Genomic DNA, 12,069 nt, shown 5'->3' with positions numbered 1-12,069 from the left:
CGCGGACGGCAATCACTTTCTGGCAGACAATCACTTTTCGACACAACAGGGGGAAGGGAAGCTGAGATTGGAGGGAGAAACAATCATAAACTGAGGTACTTTTAAAATGCTTCATATCACGTAATATTTTCAGACAGGCCGCGGGACGCAATGTTTCTGCTGCATTTGCCGGAACTTGGAGACAAAAGCAGATTTATTCTCGTGTTGCTGTTGGATTTGGGGACAGACCCCCCCTCCATCCCTGTTACAGTTCAGCAGAGCTACTGCTAGCCCGTTAGTTAGCCTGGCAGCTGGCTTTTCGTGTGTCAAAACCTAACTAGGACTGGAGTCCTTAAATGCAGGTGATTGTTTTATATACGAATTAAAATGTTGTGGTGTTTGCCGTAAATTTCGGCGGACTTGCATGCAGTATATGCGCCGTGGCATTCTCCGTTTGAGGTGAAGCTGTAGCTGCGTCTTTGTGCCTGCGGGGTTGCTAGCTGACATAATGCTAGCTTTTCGGTTGCTACAGATAATGGTAGCTGTCAGAGCGGCGGAGCGTTACTGTAGGCAGCTGTCACCTCACTAAGCTGAACTTATTCGCTAGTTTTTTGTTGTTGTTTTTTTTTTTTGTCGCGGCTGTGTGTTTGATTTCTGTAGTGCTATCCTTTTATTTTAAAATTGCTGTGATTTTTTTTTTTTTTTTTTTTTTTTTTTTTTAAACGGATGGGAAAGTGTGCAGAGCTTTTGCTTTAGTAAAAGTAGCAATATTACGCTGTAAAAAAGTAAACAAAAAGAAAGAAGGAAAAAAGAAAAGAGTAGTTAAAGTCATGCATTGAAAATGTTCTTGAGATATAAGTATGAAAACCAGTGCTTGGGAGGAGGTATTTATTTTACACCACGCAATATACTCTGACCCTCCCACACAGAGACAACATTGGAAGAAACAGGGTCTTCAGTTCAGGTATTAGATTTTTTTTTTCACAGCAAAATAATTTGGCCCATCCTAACAGGTAAACGCATAAGTGAACTATTTTTGTTCCAGGTGTTGTGATGTATTGTGACTTAAAGGATACGTGATGAACCTTTGCTTGTTTTATTGTTTTTGATATGATGAGCCAAACGTGCTGGGAAGAACCCATAATTCTGTGTCTTTGTCGCCTGTTGGTTGGTTTTTCTGTTACTTTTGTGTAGCCATTTATTAACTTTGCGTTTTTAAACCACTGCCTTTCACACAGTGTCTCCTGCCATACAACAACTCTTCATGACCCCACATCTCGTTGCACAGCTGGAGTTCGGATGTTCGATGCCATTTCACGTGAGGCCAGAGACGTAGGGCTGCTTCGGTGCTTGTGAATACTGCCTGGGATACTTTGGATTTATCTTAAGTGCCAAAGTGATGAAGTGTCTCGGACAGGGAGAGCCCAGCCCTGAACAGGAATGTCATTATTCAGGTTTCGGGCACCTCTGGAGGGGCTAAAGAGAGCAGGGCTGGTCAGTGGTGGAGAGAAAAGAGGCAGGTTTCCAGGCAACTTGTGTATTGATGGGTAGCCATTTCCTCCAGTCAGCTCTCGTGGACTGATATCTGTAGATTCCTGTCAGCATCCATACTCGTGGTTAGACTGGCATCGAAAACCACACAACTATTGCTCTTGCGTGAATATGATGTTCAAACAACACTTTTTTTTCCTGCCGGCGACACCTTTCTAAAATCGACCAGGTGACTGTGGATGTCGTGTTGTCTACATATATGAGGGGAAAATGATAAACGCATAGATACTTGCAGTAGCTACAAGTGTGTGCAGCTGAAGCCATGGTGGCCCTTGCATCAACTCATCAGCCAATCTCAGTTTATGACTTCAGAAGTCTTTAGAGGCCAGGATCAGAAACAAGTTCAGCAGACAACGCGCTCACATGCAATGGAAGAAGACATTGATGTCGCCTCCCGCATTGAGGTAACCTTATTTGACCTTTGTTTTAATCTCATTCCAGTGTTTAGATTTACAGGAACTTAAAACCATTAAAACCGAAAGCAGCACCTGCCGTGTTGGTCAACAAAACAGAAGTACTGCCGTCTGACCATTGTTGCTACGGAGATTTTTATTGTTCTCAGAGGAATCATTTTTCCCTTCCTGCCCTGCACTTTTGTTTAATGTCACATGATGTGCTTTAAGTCCTTATGTCTTATGTGTTTAACCTAAGGTCTAAGGTCAAGGTCCTTTCTGTTATCAGTGGCAGCTGACAGCGCATTTCCTTTATCCCCAGCTTGGTTTCCTAGCCAAAACATTACCTCTAACTCCCTGGCCTCTTTGCTGTCCTTGTGTACAGTTTCATTTGTAAACAGTTGGATCAGTAAGTGTGTTTGCAATTTCGGTGCAACATAAGTCAGGTTATTGCCATTTTCCCCAGTGGATGTGCACCCTTAAATTATTTTCATAGTTTTTAAGCATAAGTGTGCCTCACACAAGAAGCATCCCAGTAAAAGTGGCATGTTTCCAAGCAGGCCACTTTCAAAAGGATACCTGTTATTTAATTTGGCCTATTATACTAAATATTTCACTGTTTAAATTTTTTTTTTAATCATATGTGTATTAGTTTTCAGGAATTGCATATGGCCTCCAGTAATAATGTGTTGCTCTGTCATGGAGGGGGTGAATGCTGCACTGTTTTTACATTGTGTTTTTCTGATGCACCTGTTCTGTGCTGCTGCTGCTCTGCTGTTAGGGTCTAAATGGTTTGTCTCATGAATGTAAACCATTAGAGGAGATAACCAATGGACACTCCAATCATAAGCCTGTGAGTACACTTAAAAATCACTTCTCATTGATTCATTCTCATTAGATTTTGCTTGTGTTGTGTCCTTTTAAAAAAATCTACATATTGTCTTCTTTTTTTTTTTTGCTTTATAGATCATGAATGGACTGGTTATTGGTCATAATGTCAAAGACCACACCAATGGCAGCGCACCACTCAGATCTCTGCCGGTAATTAAAGCCTATTGTTACTGTCTGACTTCAAACAGCACGCCACTTCCTTGAATTTAATGTCTCCAAATATTTTATTTTCCAGATTTCAGCATTAAAACAGAATGGTCTTCTGCAAACCCTGGCAGCTGGAGACCAGCCCAAGCCTGAAGGTAACATGAACAACCTTGATTTTTGTCTCACATCCTCTTCTCGTGTGTGTGTGTGTGTGTGTGTGTGTGTCCTAGATACAGAGCAATTATTGCAGGTAACACCTGACCCAGGAGTTATGGTTGCCTGGGTTTAGGAAGCACAGGAGGCACCCTGGAGGGTGCAGGTCTGTTAGACAAGAAGGATTCATGACAGGGGATTGACTGGGTGGACGTCACCATAGCAAAATAGCTCACCCTGTTGGAGTGCTAAGTTAAAGCTGTGAACCAAATGAAGCTGTTTGTTGAATTGGCACGTTTTCTTTCTTCAACTTTGTTTTGTTTACAGATGATAAGGAAAATGTGGAGTTGGAAAAGGCCAGGCAGGAGTGGGAGGCTCTAGAGCACACCCAGCCAGGTCAGATAAATCTTGCCGTTTGTAGGAGAATGATAATGACTTTGCTGATTTTTGGTCTGTTAGTTGATGGTATAATAATATAACTGTAATATTGATCTCCCAGCTCTCACTGAGGACTTTAACCCAACCCCACTTATCCCCTTCAATGAAGCCCTGCAGTACTTTCAGACCACAGACCTTGGGGATTTGCTGGTAAGGAATGCTAAAAACAAAACTGCAAAGAAAGTAGAATGACAAACAGAGGAAATCTGAATTAGATCTTATTCATAAAAATCACTAGTCTTAAGTGTAGTAAATAGAAAAATATAAAGTATGAGAATGATGATGCATTTGAAAACAAATAAATACATTGTTTTAATGAGTACACTTTTTCAAATTTTTCCTCAATGTCCACCTGCAGAAGAACATCCAGCCAACCATTCGCAGGACTGGTCTGGCTGCGATCACACACTTCCTCTTTGGACCTCCGCGACTTCACAGGGAGCTCCTGGAGGAGAGAGATCTCGTCTTTGCCATTGCACAGTGTGAGTGTGTGTTAGAAGGGTCTGTTTGGTCTAAACATCACACAAGTAGTTAAAACTCCTTAAGTGTTTCCAAAAACAAAAATTGGGTCTTTTGCACATGTGTGTTTTACTTTTCTTTACACAGGCCCTGTTGACAACAGCCAAACGGTCCACATGCGTGTCCTCCAGACCATTTATAAGAAGCTGATTGGCAGCAAGTTGGACTGTCCACGGTATGGCGTACACTGGGAAAACATTGGCTTTCAGGGTAAGACACTCTCTATTTTGTTGTAAAAAGGTAGTTCTCAATTCATAATTAATAATATGACATCACTCCTGTGCTAACATCATGCTGCTTTGCCTTTATTTACTTTCTTTACTGCAGGTACAGACCCTGCCACTGACCTACGTGGCACTGGATTCCTGGGACTGATGCATACTCTATATTTTGTGATGGACCCAGAGACTCTACCCTTGGCTAGAGACATCTACAAATTATCACAACACCCGACACAGGTGTTACCTGGCAGTAAAATTTACTCTCACAAGGCAGCTTGTTCAAACCAAAGTGGGAAAATGTGTTCATTTGATTTAATGATTGTCCCTTACTGCTTTAACAATAATTCATTGTGTTTTTGTCTGTTTTAGAACTTTCCATTTAGTGTGATGTCAATCAACATGACCCGCATCGCTCTGCAAGTACTAAGAGAGGAGGCCTTGTCCAAGTGAGACTCATATTTGTTTTGTTTTGTTTTTTTAATTATCCCATTTTCAGAAGTGTGTTTGATGGGTGTCACGACACCCTCTGTCCTTTGTGTTTTGTTCATACCAGGGAGTGTAATCGTCGTCAGCAAGTGGTCGGCGTGCTGAACGAATTCTACGTTGCCACGTATCTGCACCTTTATCAACTGTGGAAGACCCAGCAGAAGACCATCGCTGACTCTGGCTTTGTTCTGAAAGGTTGTGCTTTTAATCACGCTAATGCTACCTCTTACTTGTGATGCTGCAGTCAGAAGCCAATTGGCACAAAGACTGGAAACCTCAGAAAATTAATCTGCTTTAAAGGGCAAAGTAAAAAAAAAAAAAAAAATACAGGTCCAAGGTCAGCCTGTTACAAAGCCTTTTGTCAGATGGCAACCTGTGATTTTTACATTTCTGTTTTCATATCCTTAACACAGATGAGATTATTGAACTTTTTCAATAATTGGTTATTGGTTAGTGAACTGTTTCACACACCGTTGATAGTTTTCCTCTTACCTAAGCTGCAGCTTTTGGCTTCATATTTAGAGACAAATATGTGATTGGTATCATTGTTTGAAAGCAACACTCAGCATCTAAGCAAATATGGGATTTCCCAAATGTCAAGAGTCTTCCTTTAGTCTAAGTTAGGGGTCTATCCATTGAATTCCACACTGGAAAAAACACATATTACCATTCCTCCGCAAATCTCACATTTTCTGTATTTCGTAACCTTCAGAGGTGGAGCTGTTTGCCAAAAAGAACCCCAAGCAGATGCTGCGCCGGCTAGAGGTCTTCCTGAAAGAGAGGCGGGCAGGTGGAATCCCCCGTGGGACGTCACCAGACCCTGTGGCTCAACAGCCTTCTCCCAGCCTGGGGGAGCGAGGGGCCAAAGCTGGCACTGCACAGGCACGCAAGGGAAAGGAGATGCACTTCACAGGAGTGTGTGATCTACCGCCAGACATGGAGGGAGAGGCCAGACTGATCTAAGCTAGACTCTATGCGAGTGTTTCTGTGTGTGTGAGTCTATCTATTACTTTATGTGCGAGTGGCTTACTCGGAGCTAGAAGAAGAGCCCCACAAGACCATGATCTAGAACCTGCTATCTGAACCTTATCAAACACTTCCACTCCTTCCGTTGTTGCTGGGGTGCTGCACTTTGATCAGATTATGCTAGGGGATCTTTCAGAGTTATGTTTGAGTTTTGTTATTAACTTATTTATTAAGCATGGGTGCATAGAACAGATATAAAGAGGTCAGAAACTCAAGATGTCACAAAAACAAAATAAAGTGAATATTTGCACTTTTCTGTGGATTTTGTAGCCAAATCAATAGCTGCCAAATTATTGTGGTTGAAGTCTACCTGTCTAAAAGTACAAAATATACACAATTTTGCTCCAAGGATCTCTTATCCAGGTTATCTAAATGTTATAGAGAAGCATGGCAGAGAGTGTCTTTTTTTTTTTTTCCCCAAAGGCTTGGCATTCTTCTTTGCACCAAAATACTGCTCCGTCACATGCAATGTAACTGAAGAGCAGCGATGACTGGTATGTTGTTAAAGGCTCTGTTGAAATTATGGTAATACAAGATAAAATGAACTAGTCTGAATCCCTGCTTTAGAGAATACAATAGCAGGTTTTCCATTAGTTTGAGTGGGAAGAGGAAGATGGAAAATGTTAATAGATACTGGTTTCACAGCTACACTGTAGGCTTTGAATGCAGCTTACTTTAAAGGTCTGATCACCTTGCATTTGCTGTTGGTGTGAATGGCATATGTCATTTGGACATCAGTCGAAATGTGAGGTTGTAGTCAGTTTTAAGTAGGTGTCTGTTGCCAGAGGTCTAATAGACTAGGTCCAGAGCTCCCACTTAATATGGGGGAATATATTTTAAATAATATATAAAAACATATAAAGTGTATGTGTGTGTTTATCTATTTATATAGATAAACTATATATTAGTCCTTTATTAAGGGACAGCTGTCCCTTTAATCATAACGTTACAGTTGTGTGTCAAAACACTTCAGAATTCTGTTACCAGACTAATGGCTTGGTGATGGTGAGAACGGTTTGAACACTATGAAATTCCACCAGAACAAAATTCTTAAGTCGCTGCTTTTCCTGGTTAAAGCAAAGGAGACACTTTGGCTTCAGCTTGGTCCCAGCTGTAGCCGAAGCTCTGGTTTGAGCTTTCTTACATTCCGTTAAAAAGCATGCGATTGTAAATTTATTTTTTTTTTTTTTTTTTTGACCAGTTTGAAAATTTATTCCAGTGTGTATGAGTGTGTGTCTGTGTGTGGATGCATGTGTGGTTAAAAACAAATGAGCTGATATTGATGAAGGGCGCCTCTCCCAGGAGATGTATGCTACAGTATGCAATCCCAGCTCTTACTCTAAGATTATCAAAACGCTAGTGCCGTGTGATGATAGAAATCGTTCCTAACTTCAGGGTTTGTGCACTTGTGCAAGCGAATGTGTGTGAGTATGTTTCTATGTGTGTTTCATATGACAGGAACTGACTACAGATGGGGTGCTTTCCTCTGCACACAATAAGCCAGCTTTACTAAGTACTTGATCCATCAAGCTGCATAGATGGTACTTCTGTCATTTTAAAAATGGTTCATAACATTTGTGAAGACAATATTTCTCCTAAAACAAACGACACACAGACACACACAACCTTTGGTTTGCGTTTTTAAATAATCAAATGTTGGTTCCAGGCACAGCTGGTTGCAAGCAGCTCTGTGGGCTGAAATGGGTAGAGCTCCTCAGCAAAGCTGGTTCCTGCTTTGTGCTAATGTGAATCAGTCCTCCATCTTTGTAGTCTCAATCTGTAGCATGTTCAGGTAGCACTAGTACTGTAGCATCCTATAGCCTCCTCCTCTTCGTAAAAGCTTGTTGATGTCGCGTCTCAGTTACAGTCTGTAGTGTTAATGAGTGCGCAAACTGTTATTACTATAGCACATACATTTCTTTCTTTTTTTTCCCTTTTTTTTGCGAAGCCTCCTCGAGTAGATGCACATTTAGGTGGCACAGCGTGTGTTTTGTAGAGATGTGGGCTAGGCTCGATATGTTTCTGAGCTAAAACTTGTCTTCTAAGAAGGTGATAGTAAACCCGGTGCCTACATCCAAGCAGAGCTATGCGGGGCAGAGTGCAGGTTTGTCCTCTTACTTTTGTCTTTCATTCGAGCCATCGTGCCACGGTAGACTTTATTCATTTGTGTGACACAGTACGCAGAGTTAATGTTACCCCTAAAACATGCCAAATTAATTAATATATACTGTTAAATGCACAGGCATGTGAGTTTTCGATGTCGGCATCTATTCAGACAATTGTCCATCGCCAACTTGCATTCTTCTCGTCCACTGTACAACTTCAAAAGTGAGCTGATGTAGTTTTGCCAATTGTTTGCAAGTGTTTTGATCGATCAGGAAAATTTGCACTGTTGTAGATATTTGATAGTATGTGTGACGTATGCAAGAGGAAGCAGGCCATCTTCAATAGCCATATTGTAACGTTCATTATCACCCACATCATGAAAACGGGCTTTGTGAAGTCAGACTCCCCTCCTCGCTTGAAAAAGTTTGCACCATAGTCTCATATTTAGTTTTATTCAATTACAAACTGAGGAGCAGTACAGTGTATGTAAATCAGGAAGTTTGTATATAGAGAATTAATGATTGTAACTGTATGATTGTCTGTAGGGCATTATATCGAAACACACTGCTTACCTCAAGACTTGAGACAAATCTCTCCTTTCTCTCTATTTTTACGTTTCCTTGTATCTAGGCCTTCTCTCATACTAATTGGATATGATATGTAATGTATATCCTCCACCAGAAGCACTACGTAATAGCAAACTAACACAAAAGCTGGTCAGTGTTACGTGTATTCTATTTAAAGACACATTTATCGACGCTATATAGGCCCACGCGCACTCCGATGCACATCTGCAGATAAAATTCCTTTTAAAGACATTCTATAATTGGCTGATGTTTACTTATAATGTTGAAATAAGATCGCTTTCTTGTGGCTTCAGTGATAGTATGGTATACTTTTGCTGTAATTCAGTGTTTTGTGTCAGGAAACACTCAGAAACAATCCTGTTTTTACAGCTCCAGTCACAAACAGTTCAATAAATGATTGTTAAGATACGCTTGATCATCAGTCATAATGCTGAGTGCACTTTGACTTTGGTGTATTATCACCTATGTGTATATAATAGCCAAACAAGGCCTGATTTTATCCTCCCATGTTAACAAAAGTTGTATTTTCAGCAGTAATAGATCATGTTCTTATGATTTGATCATCATTTGGAGCCGCTTCAGTTGACAAACCAGAACCAAGAGAAACATAAAACGGGTTCTTGCAGGATGTCAGATGCTCTGAGAGGTGGGGTCTGAAGTTCTGCTTCCTACAGCAGCAGCTTGGCAAATACAATCACTTCTCTCAATATCCTGCGCTTTATATGAAGGTGTTTTACTGTTGCTGTCGTCATGTCCCTCAGAGCATTTTATGACTGTACCTTGATTGTAGAAGCCCTATTTTATACTGAGAGTTATTTGAGAATACAGTATGTGCTGTTGTACATTAAATGTATTGTATGGAGAAAGCTAAATAAATGCTGTTTAAAAACTGTTTCTCTGGGAAATCATTGAGTCATCATAACTTCCTCTTAAATCTTATAAATTAAATAAAAAGGTGGCCATCAAGTATGTGGAAAGCTTAACTTTCAGTAAAGATAACCTGCTAAAGTTCAAAGTGAGCATTAGAATGAGGAAGAAAGCTGGTTTAAGTGTCTTTGAGTGTGGTGTGTTTGTTGGTGGCAGACAGGCTGGTCTGAATATTTGTGAAACTGCTGGGATTTTCCCAACACAACTATCTGGAGTTTACAGAGAGTGGTCTGAACAAGAGAAAACATCCAGTAAGTGGCAGTGTTCTTAGGGAAAATGCTTTGTTGATACTAGAGGTTAGAGAAGAATGGCCAGAGTGTTTCAAGCTGAGAGGAAGGCAACAGTGACTGAAATAACCACTCGATACAACCAAAGTATGCAGAAGAGCAACTCTTAATGTGCAGCACATTGAAGCAGAGGGGCTTCATCAGCAGAAGACCATACCGGGGGCTGCTTCTGTCAACCAAGAACAGGAAATTGAAGCTACAAATTACACAGGCTCACCAAAAGCGGACAACTGATAACATGTTGGAAAAAGCATGGAGCCATCCTGCTTTATATCTAACATTTACAGTACTGGTGGTGGTGGAGGTGTAAGGGTGTAGGGGATATTTTCTTCCCACGTGTTGGGCTTTTTACTACCGACTGAGCATTGTTTAAATGTCATGGTCTACCCAGGTTTTCTTTTGCTGACCATGTCCATCAGCTGTTCGTATTTACTAAACAGTGATTTCACTGTACTCAAACGACTTCCACAGTCGCCATATTTAAGTCCGATAGAGCATTTTATGTATGTGGTGGGTTTTTTGTTTTTTTTTAAAAAGAAACTTTACAGATGGATTAAAAAGGTAATAAATGTATTTATTTTTTAGCAACTAATGAAGTGTTTTTTTTTTTCCTGCAACTTTTTCCTCTTTTGCAGAGGTTTTTAACTCTGTTCTTATCTGTACTCTGCAGTGCGTCAGTACATTTTCTGCAGTTCAGCCACTAGAGTGCACACTTTTAACATGCTGCCATAGAGCTACATGACTCACATGGTGTTTCATTTATTGTGGTGCTGCAAAAATAATCTCACGCACAGAGCGAGTCTGCCAAGACTAATCTGTTCAGTTGCATAAGCTGAAGTTTGATCTGTTTTTCCAATTCCTTGTCAGTGTTTTTAGTTTTCAAAACAACATCGGTGAACTCCTATTAAAATTAAACCTGATCTTGATTCATTTTGCCTTTCCAGTGTTTAGTTTTTAGTGAGCCTCATAAGTCCCAGCGCTGCTTCAGTGGGGTGGAATCGGCAGTATTGGCAGGCCCCTCATCTTTCATAAGATAAGCAAATTACTGGCTTGTTTACATGCTGGTGTGTTGAAAATGTAAATCAAACGAAAGAGACTTTTGTACTGAGTTAACAAAGATGCCTCAATGGAATCTTGATACTGGATGCTCTACATCTGCGCCTAATCAGACTTGTGCCTCCAGTCCCACAGTCCCAGATGACTGGGATGTGGTGGATCTGCTGAATCACAGCAGACACACACAGGACGAAAAGAAAAATTCTAAGCCTTTTTTCCCCCCTTTTCTTATGACCTGAATCAAAATCACCCTTCCCTAACCTATTTTCCCTTCCATGCTTACATTAGCAATGTTTTATTGAAGGAGTGATTTCAGCTGAGAGCAACCTAACTGACATGATTCCACTCAGAAACCCTTTAAAGGATTAATAATGTGAAACAGAGAACTCAGCCACATATCCAGCATCCTACCGGTGTGTCAAGGCCTCTGGCATCCAAGTCAGAATGACGAGAACAGAGCAGGGTTGACTTTTATGAATCTGTTTCCATTTGTACCTAGTGAGCCTGCTGGATTACAGTCTTTCTCTCTCACTTTCACTCTCGCCTTCCCTCCCCCAACTCTGTTCCTCTCTCTCTCTCTCTCTCTCTGATGTCATTGTTTCCTGCCCAATAGTTTCTGATGCTCAGTTCAGGTCTGTGTGCACACACATTAAACATAATGCACAGCACTCTGCTTGAAATGCTGACATATAGGAAATTACAGACACGTACAACACTGATGTCAGCCCCATTTTCAGTCGACTCTGTGCTCTGGTTTCTCTTGTCTGCACTGCAGACATCAAACAATGTGTGCGTACTACCTGTGGCCATGTCACCTTTTGCAGGCTGATTTAAGGCCTTGTAGGGTTGCCTATCTTCTCTTTGTGGTTATCATCCACTGACTTTCCTTCAGAAACTATAGCTGCCAAAAAAAACAAATGCTAGAACTGTTGCATTATCTATAACATCATTCACATCCTTTACACTGTTGTAACATATTAGCTTCCAACAAATAAAATCATTCCATTTGTGCTGTAATAATAACAGCAATAGTAATAACTAAAGTTATCCAGCTCTGTGTTAGTTCCAGCTCAGAAGCCCTGTGCTTGACCTTACTGTAGTCCGAGATTTCTGCAGCATTCTTCACAGCAGTAGTCATATCCCCCATCGATAAGATTGCACAACACCATAGTTTTCTTAAAATCAAATCCCACGCAGTCTGTTTTCCTTTTCTGCGTCACTGTCCTCTGAGTCTGAGACAGTACGAACTAAATGATTTTAGCAGGTTTTCATGCACTTGGACGTCTGTACCTGTGTATCTGTC

General features: G+C 40.8%; 1 protein-coding gene across 2 annotated transcripts; it reads left to right on the top strand.

The window, feature by feature from the left end:
- Positions 1-9,388, top strand: elmod3 (ELMO/CED-12 domain containing 3). Of its 2 annotated transcripts, none has more exons than XM_086313753.1 (13): positions 1-95; positions 1,218-1,934; positions 2,704-2,775; positions 2,889-2,963; positions 3,049-3,115; positions 3,441-3,509; positions 3,613-3,701; positions 3,910-4,033; positions 4,158-4,280; positions 4,398-4,528; positions 4,661-4,737; positions 4,845-4,972; positions 5,490-9,388. In XM_086313753.1, exons 2-13 carry the CDS (start codon positions 1,833-1,835, stop codon positions 5,738-5,740), a joined length of 1,308 nt encoding a protein of 435 aa, XP_086169879.1. In that variant the 5' UTR covers positions 1-95; positions 1,218-1,832; the 3' UTR covers positions 5,741-9,388. The 2 variants fall into 2 exon arrangements, with proteins under 2 accessions (XP_086169879.1, XP_086169880.1); XM_086313754.1 differs by having other exon boundaries at positions 30-341.
- Positions 9,389-12,069: the final 2,681 nt, after the last annotated feature.

This window comes from Aulonocara sp. 'chitande type north' Nkhata Bay, linkage group LG12 (genome assembly GCF_057382095.1).
Source record: "Aulonocara sp. 'chitande type north' Nkhata Bay isolate Kocher_YH1m ecotype deep benthic linkage group LG12, A_spYH_male_GT1.1, whole genome shotgun sequence".
In the NCBI taxonomy this organism is placed as follows: Eukaryota; Metazoa; Chordata; class Actinopteri; order Cichliformes; family Cichlidae; genus Aulonocara; species Aulonocara sp. 'chitande type north' Nkhata Bay.
The sequence above is the reverse complement of the archived record's forward strand: the minus strand, read 5'-3'. Positions and strand labels throughout refer to the sequence as shown.